This window comes from Oncorhynchus nerka, linkage group LG9b (assembly GCF_034236695.1).
Source record: "Oncorhynchus nerka isolate Pitt River linkage group LG9b, Oner_Uvic_2.0, whole genome shotgun sequence".
NCBI classification, from domain to species: Eukaryota; Metazoa; Chordata; class Actinopteri; order Salmoniformes; family Salmonidae; genus Oncorhynchus; species Oncorhynchus nerka.
This window is the reverse complement of record NC_088424.1, coordinates 52,100,263-52,122,557: the sequence shown is the minus strand read 5'-3', so window position 1 is coordinate 52,122,557 and position 22,295 is coordinate 52,100,263. Positions and strand designations below refer to the sequence as shown.

At 47.5% G+C, this 22,295-nt stretch overlaps 1 protein-coding gene across 2 annotated transcripts in view; it reads right to left on the bottom strand.

The window, feature by feature from the left end:
- Nucleotides 1-6,879: 6,879 nt before the first annotated feature.
- The window catches only part of LOC115122479 (MAP kinase-interacting serine/threonine-protein kinase 2-like), a 44,851-nt gene continuing 29,435 nt past the window's right edge, over nt 6,880-22,295 (bottom strand). For both annotated transcript variants that reach the window (XM_065013838.1, XM_065013839.1), the window contains 3 exons: nt 12,597-12,791; nt 8,449-8,613; nt 6,880-7,702 (listed from right to left, as the gene is read on the bottom strand). In XM_065013838.1, coding sequence (XP_064869910.1) covers nt 7,313-7,702; nt 8,449-8,613; nt 12,597-12,791 — 750 coding nt within the window. In that variant the 3' untranslated portion in view covers nt 6,880-7,312. The remainder of the gene's footprint in view (nt 7,703-8,448; nt 8,614-12,596; nt 12,792-22,295) is intronic.

The window sequence follows — 22,295 nt, the reverse complement described above, 5'->3', positions numbered from 1 at the left end:
AAATCCCTGAGCTGACAAGGTACAAATCCCACTGTTCCCCGGTAGGCCGTCATTGAAAATAAGAATTTGTTCTTAACTGACCTTGTTAAACAAAGGTAATAAAAAAAAATGGGTCCTACGTCTCAGAGGTCAGAGGTCAGACCTACTTCTCAGGGCTCAGAGGTCAGACCTACGTCTCAGGGCTCAGAGGTCAGTCCTACTTCTCAGGGCTCAGAGGTCAGTCCTACTTCTCAGGGCTCAGAGGTCAGTCCTACTTCTCAGGGCTCAGAGGTCAGTCCTACTTCTCAGGGCTCAGAGGTCAGTCCTACTTCTCAGGGCTCAGAGGTCAGTCCTACTTCTCAGGGCTCAGAGGTCAGTCCTACTTCTCAGGGCTCAGAGGTCAGTCCTACTTCTCAGGGCTCAGAGGTCAGTCCTACTTCTCAGGGCTCAGAGGTCAGTCCTACTTCTCAGGGCTCAGAGGTCAGTCCTACTTCTCAGGGCTCAGAGGTCAGTCCTACTTCTCAGGGCTCAGAGGTCAGTCCTCAGGGCTCAGAGGGTCAGTCCTCTCAGGTCAGTCCTACTTCTCAGGGCTCAGAGGTCAGTCCTACTTCTCAGGGCTCAGAGGTCAGTCCTACTTCTCAGGGCTCAGAGGTCAGTCCTACTTCTCAGGGCTCAGAGGTCAGTCCTACTTCTCAGGGCTCAGAGGTCAGTCCTACGTCTCAGGGCTCAGAGGTCAGTCCTACGTCTCAGGGCTCAGAGGTCAGTCCTACGTCTCAGGGCTCAGACCTGCTTCTCAGGTCAGTCCTCAGAGGTCGTCTCAGAGGTCAGAGGTCAGTCCTCAGGGGTCAGTTACTTCTCAGGGCTCAGAGGTCAGTCCTACTTCTCAGGGCTCAGAGGTCAGTCCTACTTCTCAGGGCTCAGAGGTCAGTCCTACTTCTCAGGGCTCAGAGGTCAGTCCTACTTCTCAGAGGTCAGTCCTACTTCTCAGAGGTCAGTCCTACTTCTCAGAGGTCAGTCCTACTTCTCAGAGGTCAGTCCTACTTCTCAGAGGTCAGTCCTACTTCTCAGAGGTCAGTCCTACTTCTCAGAGGTCAGACCTACTTCTCAGAGGTCAGACCTACTTCTCAGGGCTCAGAGGTCAGTCCTACTTCTCAGGGCTCAGAGGTCAGTCCTACTTCTCAGGGCTCAGAGGTCAGTCCTACTTCTCAGGGCTCAGAGGTCAGTCCTACTTCTCAGGGCTCAGAGGTCAGTCCTACTTCTCAGGGCTCAGAGGTCAGTCCTACTTCTCAGGGCTCAGAGGTCAGTCCTACTTCTCAGGGCTCAGAGGTCAGTCCTACTTCTCAGGGCTCAGAGGTCAGTCCTATTTCTCAGGGCCAACATACTGCCATCTATCCTGACAGGCTCTGTTCAACATACTGCCATCTATCCTGACAGGCTCTGTTCAACACACAACATACTGCCATCTATCCTGACAGGCTCTGTCCAACACACAACATACTGCCATCTATCCTGACAGGCTCTGTCCAACACACAGAGAGTCAACATACTGCCATATATCCTGACAGGCTCTGTCCAACACACAACATACTGCCATCTATCCTGACAGGCTCTGTTCAACACACAGAGGGTCAACATACTGCCATCTATCCTGACAGGCTCTGTCCAACACACAGAGGGTCAACATACTGCCATCTATCCTGACAGGCTCTGTCCAACACACAACATACTGCCATCTATCCTGACAGGCTCTGTCCAACACACAACATACTGCCATCTATCCTGACAGGCTCTGTTCAACATACTGCCATCTATCCTGACAGGCTCTGTCCAACACACAGAGGGTCAACATACTGCCATCTATCCTGACAGGCTCTGTCCAACACACAACATACTGCCATCTATCCTGACAGGCTCTGTCCAACACACAACATACTGCCATCTATCCTGACAGGCTCTGTCCAACACACAGAGGGGTGTTGTTTTTCTACTGCTTATGAAGCTGGTGACTGGTTGTAGCCTTGGATTCTACATGAAATGCTTCACTTAGGCAGTGTCTACTAGGGTCTTCCCAGACATACTGTAGTAGATTCCTTTTGTGGTCCACATTCAGGATTAAACACAAGTGTAAACAAACGGATGGATCTGGCTTAAGACGGCCCTACAGATGGATCTGGCTTAAGACGGCCCTACAGATGGATCTGGCTTAAGACGGCCCTACAGATGGATCTGGCTTAAGACGGCCCTACAGATGGATCTGGCTTAAGACGGCCCTACAGATGGATCTGGCTTAAGACGGCCCTACGCTAGATTTCTGAGACACACTCAACGCCGTTACCAGCACAAAGAACAACTATAAAACAAACGGTTTGTAGTTCGATCTGAACAAGAGACAGAAACACGGAAGTTAAATAACCATATTCATCTCAACATACTATTCCATCAACCAGAGTTCAATACCAGAACTATTCTCTGGACCGGGACACAGAACCACTGTCTGTTCCATCAACCAGAGTTCAATACCAGAACTATTCTCTGAACCGGGACACAGAACCACTCTGTCTGTTCCATCAACCAGAGTTCAATACCAGAACTATTCTCTGGACCGGGACACAGAACCACCCTGTCTGTTCCATCAACCAGAGTTCAATACCAGAACTATTCTCTGGACCGGGACACAGAACCACTCTGTCTGTTCCATCAACCAGAGTTCAATACCAGAACTATTCTCTGGACCGGGACACAGAACCACCCTGTCTGTTCCATCAACCAGAGTTCAATAACAGAACTATTCTCTGGACCGGGACACAGAACCACTGTCTGTTCCATCAACCAGAGTTCAATACCATAACTATTCTCTGGACCGGGACACAGAACCACTCTGTCTGTTCCATCAACAATGTAGAAACTTTAAAACAACAGTAAAACAGAAGCTTAACAGCCGGAGAAACAGCAGCCTGGCACAGTATGGTAGAGAAACGTCCCAAACCGTACCCTATTCCCTGTATAGTGCACATAGAGCCCAATGGGCCCTGGTCTGAAGTAGTGCACTATATAGGGAATAGGGTTCCGGTCTAAAGTAGTGCACTATATAGGGAATAGGGTTCCATAGGGCTCTGGTCTAAAGTAGTGCACTATGTAGGGAATAGGGTTCTATAGGGCTCTGGTCTAAAGTAGTGCACTATGTAGGGAATAGGGTGCCTTTGGGACACAACCCTAGGAGTTCTTGGGAGTGAACCCACCTAAAATAAAAACTTATGGGTTTATCATTCACATCTGCTTCACATCCTTTAGGATCTGTTGTTTGGAATGCTTTCCCTAATTGGCCCCAAAATAAATCATTTAGATGTTGAGAAAAGACTGAGAACTTCAAATAACATATGGTTGTTGCTTTAGGTCATGCGATAGTAACCTTTATTTTATAGCAACATGTGACATTCCTATACACAAGTTAAGGAGAGCTACGCTGCTCTGGGCAGCTGGTTATAACCACAGTACTAGACTGGTCTGGGCAGCTGGTTATAACCACAGTACTAGACTGGTCTGGGCAGCTGGTTATAACCACAGTACTAGACTGGTCTGGGCAGCTGGTTATAACCACAGTACTAGACTGGTCTGGGCAGGTGGTTATAACCACAGTACTAGACTGATCTGGGCAGCTGGTTATAACCACAGTACTAGACTGATCTGGGCAGCTGGTTATAACCACAGTACTAGACTGATCTGGGCAGCTGGTTATAACCACAGTACTAGACTGATCTGGGCAGCTGGTTATAACCACAGTACTAGACTGGTCTGGGCAGCTGGTTATAACCACAGTACTAGACTGATCTGGGCAGCTGGTTATAACCACAGTACTAGACTGGTCTGGGCAGCTGGTTATAACCACAGTACTAGACTGATCTGGTCTGGGCAGCTGGTTATAGCCACAGTACTAGACTGATCTGGGCAGCTGGTTATAACCACAGTACTAGACTGATCTGGTCTGGGCAGCTGGTTATAGCCACAGTACTAGACTGATCTGGGCAGCTGGTTATAACCACAGTACTAGACTGGTCTGGGCAGCTGGTTATAACCACAGTACTAGACTGATCTGGTCTGGGCAGCTGGTTATAGCCACAGTACTAGACTGATCTGGGCAGCTGGTTATAACCACAGTACTAGACTGATCTGGGCAGCTGGTTATAACCACAGTACTAGACTGATCTGGTCTGGGCAGCTGGTTATAACCACAGTACTAGACCGATCTGGGCAGCTGGTTATAACCACAGTACTAGACTGATCTGGGCAGCTGGTTATAACCACAGTACTAGACTGATCTGGGCAGCTGGTTATAACCACAGTACTAGACTGATCTGGTCTGGGCAGCTGGTTATAGCCACAGTACTAGACTGATCTGGGCAGCTGGTTATAACCACAGTACTAGACTGATCTGGTCTGGGCAGCTGGTTATAGCCACAGTACTAGACTGATCTGGGCAGCTGGTTATAACCACAGTACTAGACTGGTCTGGGCAGCTGGTTATAACCACAGTACTAGACTGATCTGGGCAGCTGGTTATAACCACAGTACTAGACTGATCTGGGCAGCTGGTTATAACCACAGTACTAGACTGGTCTGGGCAGGTGGTTATAACCACAGTACTAGACTGATCTGGGCAGCTGGTTATAACCACAGTACTAGACTGATCTGGGCAGCTGGTTATAACCACAGTACTAGACTGATCTGGGCAGGTGGTTATAACCACAGTACTAGACTGATCTGGTCTGGGCAGCTGGTTATAGCCACAGTACTAGACTGATCTGGGCAGCTGGTTATAACCACAGTACTAGACTGATCTGGGCAGCTGGTTATAACCACAGTACTAGACTGATCTGGTCTGGGCAGCTGGTTATAGCCACAGTACTAGACTGGTCTGGGCAGCTGGTTATAACCACAGTACTAGACTGGTCTGGGCAGCTGGTTATAACCACAGTACTAGACTGATCTGGGCAGCTGGTTATAGCCACAGTACTAGACTGATCTGGGCAGCTGGTTATAACCACAGTACTAGACTGATCTGGTCTGGGCAGCTGGTTATAGCCACAGTACTAGACTGGTCTGGGCAGCTGGTTATAACCACAGTACTAGACTGGTCTGGGCAGCTGGTTATAACCACAGTACTAGACTGATCTGGGCAGCTGGTTATAGCCACAGTACTAGACTGATCTGGGCAGCTGGTTATAGCCACAGTACTAGACTGGTCTGGGCAGCTGGTTATAACCACAGTACTAGACTGATATGGGAAGAAAGCACATGGCCCTGGACATTCCTTCTACAAGTGGTTAATTTAGTTTTCTTGGAATCCCACCAGCTAGCTAGCCATGCTGGAGCCTCGTCTGGACACACTGAAAAGGCAGTCAATCAAGGCCTTGATTATATATTAAATGACTTATCAACATGACAGATTATGACCATTGTCAGGTGTTACCAAGGCCTTTAAAACTTCTTAATTATGATCTTAGAATGTAGATCGTTTGATCGTGTGATTTGAAGAAAAGAAACTGAGGATCTCTCCCCTCGTCTTTCTTTGACTTCTCTTGATACCTGGAGAGTCAATAACAGTTGTATTGATACCTGGTGAAGTCCCCCCCCAGCTCTCTCTACATATTTCTAGGTCCTGAGGTACCTGCTGGAAAATAGTTTGTGTTAAAGTTTTAAGTATCTTCGTTGCTGGGACTCTCTTGGGTTCAGACCAATTTAAGGCCCGTTTCCCAGACACAGATTAATTAAGCCTAGTCCTGGACTAAGAAACACGACTAAAGGATTCTCCATTGAAAGTGATCTTTAGTCCAGGTCTAGGCTAAGCTTAACTTCAGCTCAGGCTACTTCGGCAGGGTCCATGTCTCCCTATTACAGCCAGCAACAATGACTGCACCAAACGGCACCCTATATGCCACTTGTGATGCAGCCAGTCAATGAGCACATGTCAATCAGAACCGCTCAGATCTCAGATAATGGATCGACCACCACAACAGCAGAAATAATGATAACAGGTGAGTTATTTGTTTGGACTTTGTTAAATCCCAGCAATGAGGAGGTACTAGATAGTCAGAGTTGGCTAGCCTAGCGGCCTCGTAAAGAGTTGGCTAGCCTAGCGGCCTCGTAAAGAGTTGGCTAGCCTAGCTGCCTCGTAAAGAGTTGGCTAGCCTAGCTGCCTCGTAAAGAGTTGGCTAGCCTAGCTGCCTCGTAAAGAGTTAGCTAGCCTAGCTGCCTCGTAAAGAGTTAGCTAGCCTAGCTGCCTCGTAAAGAAGAGTTAGCCTAGCCTAGCTGCCTCTGCCTCGTAAAGAGTTAGCTAGCCTAGCTGCCTCAAAGAGTTAGCTAGCCTAGCTGCCTCGTAAAGAGTTAGCTAGCCTAGCTGCCTCGTAAAGAGTTAGCTAGCCTAGCTGCCTCGTAAAGAGTTAGCTAGCCTAGCTGCCTCGTAAAGAGTTAGCTAGCCTAGCTGCCTCGTAAAGAGTTAGCTAGCCTAGCTGCCTCGTAAAGAGTTAGCTAGCCTAGCTGCCTCGTAAAGAGTTAGCTAGCCTAGCTGCCTCGTAAAGAGTTAGCTAGCCTAGCTGCCTCGTAAAGAGTTAGCTAGCCTATTGGCCGGGCCCGGTTATCAGGCCACCTGAGCTCCCACTACAACAAGCAGGAAGGGTTTGAGTGAGCCACTCAGTGAAACTGACAAAGGTCTCAGTTTGGATAAGTGCGTTACAACACTGCTGCTAGCTGGATAGCTGGGCCACCCCGCCCTCGTAGACTGAAGTAGAGGGAAGGTCCTGAGGGGTTAGCCAGCTAACGTGCCTCTACATATTCTGATACGATTTATTTTGTAGAAAGATAAACGGCATGTCGAATTGATTTAACAAACAAAAAAAACATATCCAAGTTGAGCTTTGTTTTTAATATTAACAATAAAATCAATGTCTATTTCGACTTGTTATCTGGCCAACTCATTGAACCCACTTGGCCTCTAGTATATCTGATGAAGCTGGTTGATGAAGTTTTCAATTCAGAGCGGGATGACCCACTCTTCAAAATCCCTTTCCCCCCCTCCCCCCTCCCTCCACTACCCCAAGAGTAGAAGAGTCTTCAAATTAGGCAGAGGGTCAATGTGCTTCTTTAAGTGCTGCGAAGACCACATCCCCATCATCATCCAAGCCACTGAGGTATTGCAGGTGTGGCTTAGTGATGAGAAAGATGATGGGAGGGGGTAGAGAGGAAAAGAGGTGGGAGGAAGAGATGAGCAGTGAATTTTCAGGAGCATTATCAGGTTAGGTTTGCAGTTGGTCGGTCAGTTTAACGGTTATTAGAGGTTTCAGGCACAGTCCTCCATGATGACCAGGGGTGCAAGGAGCTGCCGGAGCTCCGAGGCACACACTGGCCCTGTGTGGGGGGGCCCTCTCCTCTTTTGCCGGGCCAGCCGAGAGGACAAGGGGGAGAGGGGGCGCAGGGAGCTCTGGGGGCTGAGGCTGCAGCTAGCAGTGGTGCTGGTAGCCATGTGGTGGGGTGAGGGGGACAGAGAGAGGGACCCCAACGACCCTTCTTCCTCAGAATCTTCGTTGCGGTCCTCTCTCTCCTGACGGTCGCTCTCGTCCTGCTCAGCTAGCTGGCGGGTGACGGCCACAGCCTGGCCAGCGAAGAAGGTCAGGTCCTGGGCTCTGCTGCCTCTGTGGTTCAGCCTGGAGGGCACGGTGTTGGGAGCACACTGAGGGTAGAGACAGATGCGGAATGATTAGGTCATGAATTCTAGGCAGCTACCTTTTGTCCCTTCCATTGGAGGTCAAAGTTGCTCCATCTTATAGTTAAAAACCAGAGAGCTGAACTGCGAGATGGAGGGAGAGATCAAAATAAAGATTGAGAGAGACAAGTGAGAGAAAGAGAGCCAGACAGAATGAGAGCCTTCAAACAGTCAAAGTGGCAATACATTACTAAGCTCAAATCCTACTACGCTGGCTCTGACGCTCCTTGGATGTGGCAGGGCTTTGCAAACTATCATGGCTTTGCAACAAAGGGAAACCCAGCCACAAGCTGCCCAGTGCCTACCAGATGAGCTAAATTCGAGGCAAGCAACACTGAACCATGCATTTGAGCACCAGCTGTTCCAGACGACTGATCTTGCTCTCCATAGCCGATGTGAGTAAGACCTTTAATAAACAGATCAACATTCACAAGGCACAGGGGCCAGATGGATTATCAGGACACCTACTTAGAGCATGCCCCGATCAGCTGACAAGTGTCTTCACTAACATTTTCACCTCTCCCTGACCCAGTGTGTAATACCTACGTGTTTCATGCAGACCACCATAGTGCCTGTGCCCAAGAACAGAGAGAGACAGAGAGAGAGACAGAGAGAGAGACAGAGAGAGAGACAGAGAGAGAGACAGAGAGAGAGACAGAGAGAGACAGAGAGAGAGACAGAGAGAGAGACAGAGAGAGAGATAAGAACCGTACCCCTTGGACCCAGGGGTGCTGCAGGACCTGAGCAGCACTGAGGCGGTTCTTGGCGTCTCTGACCAGAAGCCTGGTGATGAGGTCTTTAGCTCCAGAGGAGATCTGCTTCCAGTCCTTCTCAGGGAACTCATACTTCCCCTCCTGGATGCTCTCAAACAGCATGTTCTGGAGAGAAGCCAAGAGAGAGACTGGGTTTGGGGACAGTTCTGGATTTAAGAAGATGTTCTGGAGATGTGACAAAAGACATACTGTTGAAGAATTGTTCTTGTTGGTTGTTTTGGTCTGGCCAAACTGGCTTTAAGATCCCTAACTGACTGGCAGGATGTAAGATGACTAACTGACTGGCAGGATGTAAGACCCCTAACTGACTGGCAGGATGTAAGACCCCTAACTGACTGGCAGGATGTAAGACCACTAACTGACTGGCAGGATGTAAGACCACTAACTGACTGGCAGGATGTAAGACGACTAACTGACTGGCAGGATGTAAGACGACTAACTGACTGGCAGGATGTAAGACCCCTAACTGACTGGCAGGATGTAAGACCACTAACTGACTGGCAGGATGTAAGATCACTAACTGACTGGCAGGATGTAAGACGACTAACTGACTGGCAGGATGTAAGACGACTAACTGACTGGCAGGATGTAAGACCCCTAACTGACTGGCAGGATGTAAGATCACTAACTGACTGGCAGGATGTAAGACGACTAACTGACTGGCAGGATGTAAGACCCCTAACTGACTGGCAGGATGTAAGATCACTACTACTAGTAGCAGTAGTAGTGGTATTAGTGTGTTGTAGTAGCAGTAGTGACTGTAGCAGGATGTGTTGTAGTAGTAGTAGTAGTAGTGCAGTGTGGATGTAAGAGTGGTAAGTGTGTTGTAGTAGTAGTAGTAGGTAGTGGTAAGTGTGTTGATCAGTGGTATTAGTGTGTTGTAGTAGTAGTAGTAGTAGTAGTGGTATTAGTGTGTTGTAGTAGTAGTGGTATTAGTGTGTTGTAGTAGTAGTAGTAGTAGTAGTGGTATTAGTGTGTAGCAGTAGTAGTAGTAGTAGTAGTGGTATTAGTGTGTTGTAGTAGTAGTAGTAGTAGTAGTAGTGGTATTAGTGTGTTGTAGTAGCAGTAGTGGTATTAGTGTGTTGTAGTAGTAGTAGTAGTGGTATTAGTTGTAGTTAGTAGTAGTGGTGTGTTGTAGTAGTAGTAGTGGTATTAGTGTGTTTTAGTAGTAGTAGTAGTAGTGGTATTGGTGTGTTGTAGTAGTAGTATTAGTGGTATTAGTGTGTTGTGTTGTAGTAGTAGTGGTATTAGTGTGTTGTAGTAGTAGTAGTAGTAGTAGTGTGTTGTGTAGTTAGTAGTGGTATTAGTGTGTGTAGTAGTAGTAGTGTGTTGTAGTAGTAGTAGTAGTAGTGGTAGTGTGTTGTAGTAGTAGTAGTAGTAGTGGTATTAGTGTGTTGTAGTAGTAGTAGTAGCAGTAGTAGTGGTATTAGTGTTGTAGTGCAGTAGTAGTGGTAGTAGTAGTAGTAGTGGTATTAGTGTATTTGTAGTAGTAGTAGTAGTAGTGGTATTAGTGTGTTGTAGTAGTAGTAGTAGTAGTAGTAGTGGTATTAGTGTGTTGTAGTGTAGTAGTAGTAGTGGTATTAGTGTGTTGTAGTAGTAGTAGTAGTAGTGGTATTAGTGTGTTGTAGTAGTAGTAGTAGTAGTAGTAGTGGTATTAGTGTGTTGTAGTAGTAGTAGTAGTAGTATTAGTGTGTTGTAGTAGTAGTAGTAGTGGTATTAGTGTGTTGTAGTAGTAGTGGTATTAGTGTGTTGTAGTAGTAGTAGTAGTAGTGGTATTAGTGTGTTGTAGTAGTAGTAGTAGTAGTGGTATTAGTGTGTTGTAGTAGTAGTAGCAGTAGTGGTATTAGTGTGTTGTAGTAGTAGTAGTAGTAGTGGTATTAGTGTGTTGTAGTAGTAGTAGTAGTAGTAGTAGTGGTATTAGTGTGTTGTAGTAGTAGTAGTAGTAGTATTAGTGTGTTGTAGTAGTAGTAGTAGTGGTATTAGTGTGTTGTAGTAGTAGTAGTAGTATTAGTGTGTTGTAGTAGTAGTGGTATTAGTGTGTTGTAGTAGTAGTGGTATTAGTGTGTTGTAGTAGTAGTAGTGGTATTAGTGTGTTGTAGTAGTAGTGGTATTAGTGTGTTGTAGTAGTAGTAGTAGTAGTAGTAGTGGTATTAGTGTGTTGTAGTAGTAGTAGTGGTATTAGTGTGTTGTAGTAGTAGTGGTATTAGTGTGTTGTAGTAGTAGTAGTAGTAGTAGTGGTATTAGTGTGTAGCAGTAGTAGTAGTAGTAGTAGTGGTATTAGTGTGTTGTAGTAGTAGTAGTGGTATTAGTGTGTTGTAGTAGTAGTAGCAGTAGTGGTATTAGTGTGTTGTAGTAGTAGTAGTAGTGGTATTAGTGTGTTGTAGTAGTAGTAGTGGTATTAGTGTGTTGTAGTAGTAGTGGTATTAGTGTGTTGTAGTAGTAGTAGTAGTAGTAGTGGTATTAGTGTGTAGCAGTAGTAGTAGTAGTAGTAGTAGTGGTATTAGTGTGTAGCAGTAGTAGTAGTAGTAGTAGTAGCAGTGGTATTAGTGTGTTGTAGTAGCAGTAGTAGTGGTATTAGTGTGTTGTAGTAGCAGTAGTAGTGGTATTAGTGTGTTGTAGTAGTAGTAGTAGTAGTAGTGGTATTAGTGTGTTGTAGTAGTAGTAGTGGTATTAGTGTGTTGTAGTAGTAGTAGTAGTAGTGGTATTAGTGTGTTGTAGTAGTAGTAGTAGTAGTGGTATTAGTGTGTTGTAGTAGTAATAGTAGTGGTATTAGTGTGTTGTAGTAGTAGTAGTAGTGGTATTAGTGTGTTGTAGTAGTAGTAGTGGTATTAGTGTGTTGTAGTAGTAGTAGTAGTAGTAGTAGTGGTATTAGTGTGTTGTAGTAGTAGTAGCAGTAGTGGTATTAGTGTGTTGTAGTAGTAGTAGCAGTAGTGGTATTAGTGTGTTGTAGTAGTAGTAGTAGTAGTGGTATTAGTGTGTTGTAGTAGTAGTAGTAGTGGTGTGTTGTAGTAGTAGTAGTAGTATAGTAGTAGTGGTATTGGTGTGTTTGTAGTAGTAGTAGTAGTAGTGGTATTAGTGTGTAGTAGTAGTAGTAGTAGTGGTATTAGTGTGTTGTAGTAGTAGTAGTAGTAGTGGTATTAGTGTGTTGTAGTAGTAGTAGTTAGTAGTAGTGGTATTAGTGTGTTGTTGTAGTAGTAGTAGTAGTGGTATTAGTGTGTTGTTGTAGTAGTAGTAGTGGTATTAGTGTGTTGTAGTAGTAGTAGTAGTAGTAGTAGTGGTATTAGTGTGTTGTTGTAGTAGTAGTAGTAGTAGTGGTATTAGTGTGTTGTTGTAGTAGTAGTAGTAGTAGTAGTGGTGGTATTAGTGTGTTGTAGTAGCAGTAGTAGTAGTAGTAGTAGTGGTGGTATTAGTGTGTTGTAGTAGTAGTAGTAGTAGTAGTAGTAGTAGTGGTATTAGTGTGTTGTAGTAGCAGTAGTAGTGTGTTGTAGTAGTAGTGGTATTAGTGTGTTGTTGTAGTAGTAGTAGTAGTAGTGGTATTAGTGTGTTGTAGTAGTAGTAGTAGTAGTAGTGGTGGTATTAGTGTGTTGTAGTAGCAGTAGTAGTAGTAGTAGTAGTGGTGGTATTAGTGTGTTGTAGTAGTAGTAGTAGTAGTAGTAGTAGTGGTAGAGTGTGTTGTAGTAGTGGTATTAGTGTGTTGTAGTAGTAGTAGTCGTAGCAGTGGTATTAGTGTGTTGTAGTACCAGTAGTAGTAGTAGTAGTAGTAGTAGTAGTAGTGGTATTAGTGTGTTGTACAACCAAAATCACAGTGGTATTAGTGTGTTGTAGTAGCAGTAGTAGTGGTATTAGTGTGTTGTAGTACCAGTAGTAGTAGCAGTAGTAGTAGTAGTAGTAGTGGTATTAGTGTGTTGTAATACCAGTAGTAGTAGTCGTAGCAGTGGTATTAGTGTGTTGTAGTAGCAGTAGTAGTGGTATTAGTGTGTTGTAGTAGCAGTAGTAGTGGTATTAGTGTGTTGTAGTAGCAGTAGTAGTCGTAGCAGTGATATTAGTGTGTTGTAGTAGACAACTGTTTGTGGTAGCTCGTATCTTACCTGGCATTCCTGGCAGGGCTCTCCCCAGTCCCAGCCACAGTTGGTGCCACAGCGCCCTACGAAGGGAGGGTACCCACTCAGCATAATGTACAGGATGACCCCCAGACTCCACAGGTCACAGCGCTTATCATAGATCGTAGCCTCCTCGCTGAAGGCCTCCACCACCTCCGGAGCCATGTACTCTGCTGAACCACACTGGGGAGAGACCAGAGACAGATGTATACTGTTAGTCTGCATTTACACTAAAATAACACATCTTAGATCTGAATGAATGAAATATTCTTATTAAATATTTTTTTCTTTACATAGTTGAATGTGCTGACGACAAAATCACACAAAATGATCAATGGAAATCAAATTTATCAACCCATGGAGGTCTGGGATGATACATTTCCTCATGTCAGCATCAGTCTGGATATGATGAGGCTGTAGCCACTGTCAGTCTGTCATCATACTGTTGAACTGGTCCGCCTGAATATGTCAGTCTGTCATCATACTGTTGAACTGGTCCGCCTGAATATGTCAGTCTGTCATCATACTGTTGAACTGGTCCGCCTGAATATGTCAGTCTGTCATCATACTGTTGAACTGGTCCTCCTGAATATGTCAGTCTGTCATCATACTGTTGAACTGGTCCTCCTGAATATGTCAGTCTGTCATCATACTGTTGAACTGGTCCTCCTGAATATGTCAGTCTGTCATCATACTGTTGAACTGGTCCTCCTGAATATGTCAGTCTGTCATCATACTGTTGAACTGGTCCACCTGAATATGTCAGTCTGTCATCATACTGTTGAACTGGTCCGCCTGAATATGTCAGTCTGTCATCATACTGTTGTTCCCCCATCCGCCACCCAACAGCTGTTCAGAACCCCCACTCGGGGAGTGATGCACGTTTTGTTCTAGCCCTGCACTATGATACCCTGACTCAACGAATCGTCCTGGCCGTGTGTTAGGGTTGGCACAATTCTGGAACTTAGTGTTTTGAAAGCGGTAATTCCCAAAACGTTACTAAAGTCCTTAGGTTTTTCTGAAAATCTTGGTTGGAGGATTCCTGGAATCAGGAGGGAATTAGCTCCCACAACAACCAGTAACCACTAGCAGTGGGCTGAAGGGAGGAGTAGATTCTAGCTAGCTACTACCCCCAGGGCCCACAACAACCAGTAACCACTAGCAGTGGGCAGATTCTAGCTAGCTACTACCCCCAGGGCCCACAACAACCAGTAACCACTAGCAGTGGGCTGAAGGGAGGAGTAGATTCTAGCTAGCTACTACCCCCAGGGCCCACAACAACCAGTAACCACTAGCAGTGGGCTGAAGGGAGGAGTAGATTCTAGCTAGCTACTACCCCCAGCTCCCACAACAACCAGTAACCACTAGCAGTGGGCTGAAGGGAGGAGTAGATTCTAGCTAGCTACTACCCCCAGGGCCCACAACAACCAGTAACCACTAGCAGTGGGCTGAAGGGAGGAGTAGATTCTAGCAAAAGCTACTACCCCCAGGGCCCACAACAACCAGTAACCACTAGCAGTGGGCTGAAGGGAGGAGTAGATTCTAGCTACTACCCCCAGGGCCCACAACAACCAGTAACCACTAGCAGTGGGCTGAAGGGAGGAGTAGATTCTAGCTAGCTACTACCCCCAGGGCCCACAACAACCAGTAACCACTAGCAGTGGGCTGAAGGGAGGAGTAGATTCTAGCTAGCTACTACCCCCAGGGCCCACAACAACCAGTAACCACTAGCAGTGGGCTGAAGGGAGGAGTAGATTCTAGCTAGCTACTACCCCCAGGGCCCACAACAACCAGTAACCACTAGCAGTGGGCTGAAGGGAGGAGTAGATTCCAGCTAGCTACTACCCCCAGCTCCCACAACAACCAGTAACCACTAGCAGTGGGCTGAAGGGAGGAGTAGATTCTAGCTAGCTACTACCCCCAGGGCCCACAACAACCAGTAACCACTAGCAGTGGGCTGAAGGGAGGAGTAGATTCTAGCTAGCTACTACCCCCAGGGCCCACAACAACCAGTAACCACTAGCAGTGGGCTGAAGGGAGGAGTAGATTCTAGCTAGCTACTACCCCCAGCCCACAACAACCAGTAACCACTAGCAGTGGGCTGAAGGGAGGAGTAGATTCTAGCTAGCTACTACCCCCAGGGCCCACAACAACCAGTAACCACTAGCAGTGGGCTGAAGGGAGGAGTAGATTCTAGCTAGCTACTACCCCCAGCTCCCACAACAACCAGTAACCACTAGCAGTGGGCTGAAGGGAGGAGTAGATTCTAGCTAGCTACTACCCCCAGGGCCCACAACAACCAGTAACCACTAGCAGTGGGCTGAAGGGAGGAGTAGATTCTAGCTAGCTACTACCCCCAGGGCCCACAACAACCAGTAACCACTAGCAGTGGGCTGAAGGGAGGAGTAGATTCTAGCTAGCTACTACCCCCAGGGCCCACAACAACCAGTAACCACTAGCAGTGGGCTGAAGGGAGGAGTAGATTCTAGCTAGCTACTACCCCCAGGGCCCACAACAACCAGTAACCACTAGCAGTGGGCTGAAGGAGGAGTAGATTCTAGCTAGCTACTACCCCAGGGCCCACAACAACCAGTAACCACTAGCAGTGGGCTGAAGGGAGGAGTAGATTCTAGCTAGCTACTACCCCCAGGGCCCACAACAACCAGTAACCACTAGCAGTGGGCTGAAGGGAGGAGTAGATTCTAGCTAGCTACTACCCCCAGGGCCCACAACAACCAGTAACCACTAGCAGTGGGCTGAAGGGAGGAGTAGATTCTAGCTAGCTACTACCCCCAGGGCCCACAACAACCAGTAACCACTAGCAGTGGGCTGAAGGGAGGAGTAGATTCTAGCTAGCTACTACCCCCAGGGCCCACAACAACCAGTAACCACTAGCAGTGGGCTGAAGGGAGGAGTAGATTCTAGCTAGCTACTACCCCCAGGGCCCACAACAACCAGTAACCACTAGCAGTGGGCTGAAGGGAGGAGTAGATTCTAGCTAGCTACTACCCCCAGGGCCCACAACAACCAGTAACCACTAGCAGTGGGCTGAAGGGAGGAGTAGATTCTAGCTAGCTACTACCCCCAGCTCCCACAACAACCAGTAACCACTAGCAGTGGGCTGAAGGGAGGAGTAGATTCTAGCTAGCTACTACCCCCAGGGTCCACAACAACCAGTAACCACTAGCAGTGGGCTGAAGGGAGGAGTAGATTCTAGCTAGCTACTACCCCAGGGTCCACAACAACCAGTAACCACTAGCAGTGGGCTGAAGGGAGGAGTAGATTCTAGCTAGCTACTACCCCCAGGGCCCACAACAACCAGTAACCACTAGCAGTGGGCTGAAGGGAGGAGTAGATTCTAGCTAGCTACTACCCCCAGCTCCCACAACAACCAGTAACCACTAGCAGTGGGCTGAAGGGAGGAGTAGATTCTAGCTAGCTACTACCCCCAGGGCCCACAACAACCAGTAACCACTAGCAGTGGGCTGAAGGGAGGAGTAGATTCTAGCTAGCTACTACCCCAGGGTCCACAACAACCAGTAACCACTAGCAGTGGGCTGAAGGGAGGAGTAGATTCTAGCTAGCTACTACCCCCAGGGTCCACAACAACCAGTAACCACTAGCAGTGGGCTGAAGGGAGGAGTAGATTCTAGCTAGCTACTACCCCCAGGGTCCACAACAACCAGTAACCACTAGCAGTGGGCTGAAGGGAGGAGTAGATTCTAGCTAGCTACTACCCCCAGGGCCCACAACAACCAGTAACCACTAGCAGTGGGCTGAAGGGAGGAGTAGATTCTAGCTAGCTACTACCCCCAGGGCCCACAACAACCAGTAACCACTAGCAGTGGGCTGAAGGGAGGAGTAGATTCTAGCTAGCTACTACCCCCAGGGCCCACAACAACCAGTAACCACTAGCAGTGGGCTGAAGGGAGGAGTAGATTCTAGCTAGCTACTACCCCCAGGGCCCACAACAACCAGTAACCACTAGCAGTGGGCTGAAGGGAGGAGTAGATTCTAGCTAGCTACTACCCCCAGGGCCCAGAACATGAAGCTAGACACCACAAACAACTTTAAAAAAACAACTACAGCAGAAACTAAGCCCGTCTCTGTTGTCATTATACTAATCCCCCTTGGCTTTGCTGGAACATGGTGGAATGCCTGGCACACTGTGTGTGTGTGTGTGTGTGTGTGTGTGTGTGTGGTTGTGGGCCAAGAAAGTTCTGGAACCCCTGTGATAGTTCTAGGATGAGATGAAAAATACCATAGCTTTGGTGCGGGTACAGCTGACCTGGGCTAGCGAACGCCTCCTAGAGTAAAAACCTCCCTTTTAATAGATACTTGAGTCAAACAGCAATATATCGTCAAAAAATGAAGTTGAGTTCTATTGGCTGCAGGCATCAAATTTGTCCAACAGTAATAACCTGCCTGTACACTACACTCTAGAATCCACAACAGTAATAACCTGCCTGTACACTATCCTCTAGAATCCACAACAGTAATAACCTGCCTGTACACTACACTCTAGAATCCACAACAGTAATAACCTGCCTGTACACTACACTCTAGAATCCACAACAGTAATAACCTTCCTGTACACTACACTCTAGAATCCACAACAGTAATAACCTGACTGTACACTACACTCTAGAATCCACAACAGTAATAACCTGCCTGTACACTACACTCTAGAATCCACAACAGTAATAACCTGACTGTACACTACACTCTAGAATCCACAACAGTAATAACCTGCCTGTACACTACACTCTAGAATCCACAATAGTCCAACAGTAATAACCTGCCTGTACACTACACTCTAGAATCCACAACAGTCCAACAGTAATAACCTGCCTGTACACTACACTCTAGAATCCACAACAGTAATAACCTGCCTGTACACTACACTCTAGAATCCACAACAGTCCAACAGTAATAACCTGCCTGTACACTACACTCTAGAATCCACAACAGTAATATCCTGCCTGTACACTACACTCTAGAATCCACAACAGTAATAACCTGCCTGTACACTACACTCTAGAATCCACAACAGTAATAACCTGCCTGTACACTACACTCTAGAATCCACAACAGTCCAACAGTAATAACCTGCCTGTACACTACACTCTAGAATCCACAACAGTAATATCCTGCCTGTACACTACACTCTAGAATCCACAACAGTAATAACCTGCCTGTACACTACACTCTAGAATCCACAACAGTAATAACCTGCCTGTACACTACACTCTAGAATCCACAACAGTAATAACCTGCCTGTACACTACACTCTAGAATCCACAAACATCAGTAGTGCCCTGTGTCTGGATTCGTCCCAAAGGGAACCTTAAATAATGCACAACTTTTGACCAGGGCCTATAGTGAATAGGGTGTAATTTGGAACACAGTTTCTGAACCGAATCCCATCTGGTAAAAAAAATAAATCATTAGAGATCAGCTGACACGCCCACTCCCTCCCGCTGGCCCAGCCAGTCAAAATGTGGTTTCTACATTAAGGGAGGGGCCTTGGAATGAAGCCCAGAACTGGTTCTGTAACAGCAGGAGAAATAAAATATGGATTCTGCTCAAATAAAGGGAGGAGAGAGGGACAGAAGCAAGGAGGAGGTGGAGGGTGGTTCGCTAGATGTAACCCCCATGCCAGAGTGAATCCACAGTTTTTGGTATCTGGTGGGAAAAAAAATATAATAATATCCAGCACGCTTGCTTTCTCTGGGAACATTCTTCAAGTCTCCAGGCGATAGGGAAGGAAATGTTTAATTTAGATGTGGTGAAAAAAATACCTCCCTCTCCTCCAGGCTTAGACAGAGGTTATATCTCCCTCTCCTCCAGGCTTAGACAGAGGTTATATCTCCCTCTCCTCCAGGCTTAGACAGAGGTTATATCTCCCTCTCCTCCAGGCTTAGACAGAGGTTATATCTCCCTCTCCTCCAGGCTTAGACAGAGGTTATACCTCCCTCTCCTCCAGGCTTAGACAGAGGTTATACCTCCCTCTCCTCCAGGCTTAGACAGAGGTTATACCTCCCTCTCCTCCAGGCTTAGACAGAGGTTATACCTCCCTCTCCTCCAGGCTTAGACAGAGGTTATATCTCCCTCTCCTCCAGGCTTAGACAGAGGTTATATCTCCCTCTCCTCCAGGCTTAGACAGAGGTTATATCTCCCTCTCCTCCAGGCTTAGACAGAGGTTATATCTCCCTCTCCTCCAGGCTTAGACAGAGGTTATATCTCCCTCTCCCTTCCAGGCTTAGACAGAGGTTATATCTCCCTCTCCTCCAGGCTTAGACAGAGGTTATACCTCCCTCTCCTCCAGGCTTCGACAGAGGTTATATCTCCCTCTCCTCCAGGCTTAGACAGAGGTTATATCTCCCTCTCCTCCAGGCTTAGACAGAGGTTATATCTCCCTCTCCTCCAGGCTTAGACAGAGGTGTACACTACAATTCTGGCCTCGATTTAGCTGTCTCAGACAAATTCCCCATGACGTTGCTTACTCTGGGAGAGCGGCCCTCACGACACTAGTTTAACGTGAGCAGGACAGAGACACAATCCGAGGGCTACCGATCCAGCCTGAGCCATCCCAATATTTTCAAACGATTTAAAAAATCTGCACAAAATCTGCAAGACTTAGTGTAGTGCCACCCGGGCATTAGGGGCCCAGTCAGAAACGTGTAGTGTCACCCGGAATTAGAGGGTTACAGGGGTAGAGGCCCGGCCACGTCACAGGGAAAGCCTAGAGACCCAGCCATGTCACAGGGAAAGCCTAGAGACCCAGCCATGTCACAGGGAAAGCCTAGAGACCCAGCCACGTCACAGGGAAAGCCTAGAGACCCAGCCACGTCACAGGGAAAGCCTAGAGACCCAGCCACGTCACAGGGAAAGCCTAGAGACCCGGCGACGTCACAGGGAAAGCCTAGAGACCCGGCGACGTCACAGGGAAAGCCTAGAGACCCGGCCATGTCACAGAGAAAGCCTAGAGACCCAGCCATGTCACAGGGAAAGCCTAGAGACCCAGCCATGTCACAGGGAAAGCCTAGAGACCCAGCCATGTCACAGGGAAAGCCTAGAGACACGGCGACGTCACAGGGAAAGCCTAGAGACACGCCGACGTCACAGGGAAAGCCGAGGCTGGTTGTTACATATAGATACAGAATGACTCACACAGAACTGCGTGGTCTGAAGGCATATTGTATATTATTAGGGGCCCAGAGGTCAGGCTGCTGTGGAGGAGAATCTAGGCTTTAGAACACCTAAAAAGCTGAGCTGTCCACATCTAAAAAGCTGAGCTAGTGTTCCTGTATGTGTAGCAGAGGAGGTGAATGCAGGAGCTGATTGATAAATATAGACACGACTCACTTAAACAACACTGCTGCATGTTTTATTTATGGCACTTCAGTGCTGGCTTGATACTACAACTGATAGGCCTTTAAAAAGCCATTTAGACCCCGAAAGAAAAACACTGAGGCTGATTTATAAGTAGATGGCCAGTTTCTGGCTATAAACACGATCATGGCTGGCCCTCGGCCCTAAGTCAACACGATCATGGCTTGCCCTCGGCCCTAAGTCAACACGATCATGGCTGGCCCTCGGCCCTAAGTCAACACGATCATGGCTGGCCCTCGGCCCTAAGTCAACACGATCATGGCTGGCCCTCGGCCCTAAGTCAACACGATCATGGCTGGCCCTCGGCCCTAAGTCAACACGATCATGGCTGGCCCTCGGCCCTAAGTCAACACGATCATGGCTGGCCCTCGGCCCTAAGTCAACACGATCATGGCTGGCCCTCGGCCCTAAGTCAACACGATCATGGCTGGCCCTCGGCCCTAAGTCAACACGATCATGGCTGGCCCTCGGCCCTATGTCAACACGATCATGGCTGGCCCCCGGCCCTAAGTCAACACGATCATGGCTGGCCCCCGGCCCTAAGTCAACACGATCATGGCTGGCCCCCGGCCCTAAGTCAACACGATCATGGCTGGCCCCCAGCCCTAAGTCAACACGATCATGGCTGGCCCCCAGCCCTAAGTCAACACGATCATGGCTGGCCCCCAGCCCTAAGTCAACACGATCATGGCTGGCCCTCAGCCCTAAGTCAACACGATCATGGCTGGCCCTCAGCCCTAAGTCAACACGATCATGGCTGGCCCTCAGCCCTAAGTCAACACGATCATGGCTGGCCCTCAGCCCTAAGACAAGTGATGAGCAAGGAGAGGATATCTATTCCCTTTCTAAACACACTCAGCTGTTTCCAAGTTTTAAAATAAGTTTTCCTGAGGCATTCACTGACTATAGCCATAATTACAGATGTAATTCATACCAACACATATCACATTCTCCCTGCCTACGAGGGAAAACCCAATGAGGTAAGGAGCAAGCTGGTCCACAAATTAGCCTGAAAGCTAAACAGCTACCTAGTGGACTGCTGTTAGCTAAAAATAAATATTTATATACACAATATGAAAACATACATGACATCACACCTGCCAAGACCTACCTGCTCTGCCCCCCCTCCCCCCATGACATCACACCTGCCCAGACCTACCTGCTCTGCCCCCTCCCCCATGACATCACACCTGCCCAGACCTACCTGCTCTGCTCCCCCCCCCCCCCCCCCCCCTCCCCCATGACATCACACCTGCCCAGACCTACCTGCTCTGCCCCCCTCCCCCATGACATCACACCTGCCCAGACCTACCTGCTCTGCCCCCCTCCCCCTGACATCACACCCCCTCCCCCTCCCTCCCCCCATGACACCAGTTGTTTACCAATCAAATCACACCTGCCCAGACCTACCTGCTCTGCCCCCCCAAACATTACACTGTTAGTCTACACCTGTTGTTTACCAATGACCCTTCAGTCAGCATTTCACTGTTAGTCTACACCTGTTGTTTACCAAGGACCCTTCAGTCAGCATTTCACTGTTAGTCCACACCTGTTGTTTACCAAGGACCCATCAGTCAGCATTTCACTGTTAGTCCACACCTGTTGTTTATCAAGCATTTCACTGTTAGTCTACACCTGTTGTTTACCAAGGACCCTTCAGTCAGCATTTCACTGTTAGTCTACACCTGTTGTTTACCAAGGACCCTTCAGTCAGCATTTCCCTGTTAGTCCACACCTGTTGTTTACCAAGCATTTCACTGTTAGTCTACACCTGTTGTTTACCAAGGACCCATCAGTCAGCATTTCACTGTTAGTCTACACCTGTTGTTTACCAAGGACCCTTCAGTCAGCATTTCACTGTTAGTCTACACCTGTTGTTTACCAAGCATTACACTGTTAGTCCACACCTGTTGTTTACCAAACATTTCCCTGTTAGTCCACACCTGTTGTTTACCAAACATTTCCCTGTTAGTCCACACCTGTTGTTTACCAAGCATTTCCCTGTTAGTCCACACCTGTTGTTTACCAAGCATTTCCCTGTTAGTCCACACCTGTTGTTTACCAAGCATTTCCCTGTTAGTCCACACCTGTTGTTTACCAAGCATTTCACTGTTAGTCCACACCTGTTGTTTACCAAACATTTCCCTGTTAGTCCACACCTGTTGTTTACCAAACATTTCCCTGTTAGTCCACACCTGTTGTTTACCAAGCATTTCACTGTTAGTCCACACCTGTTGTTTACCAAGCATTTCACTGTTAGTCCACACCTGTTGTTTACCAAACATGTGATGA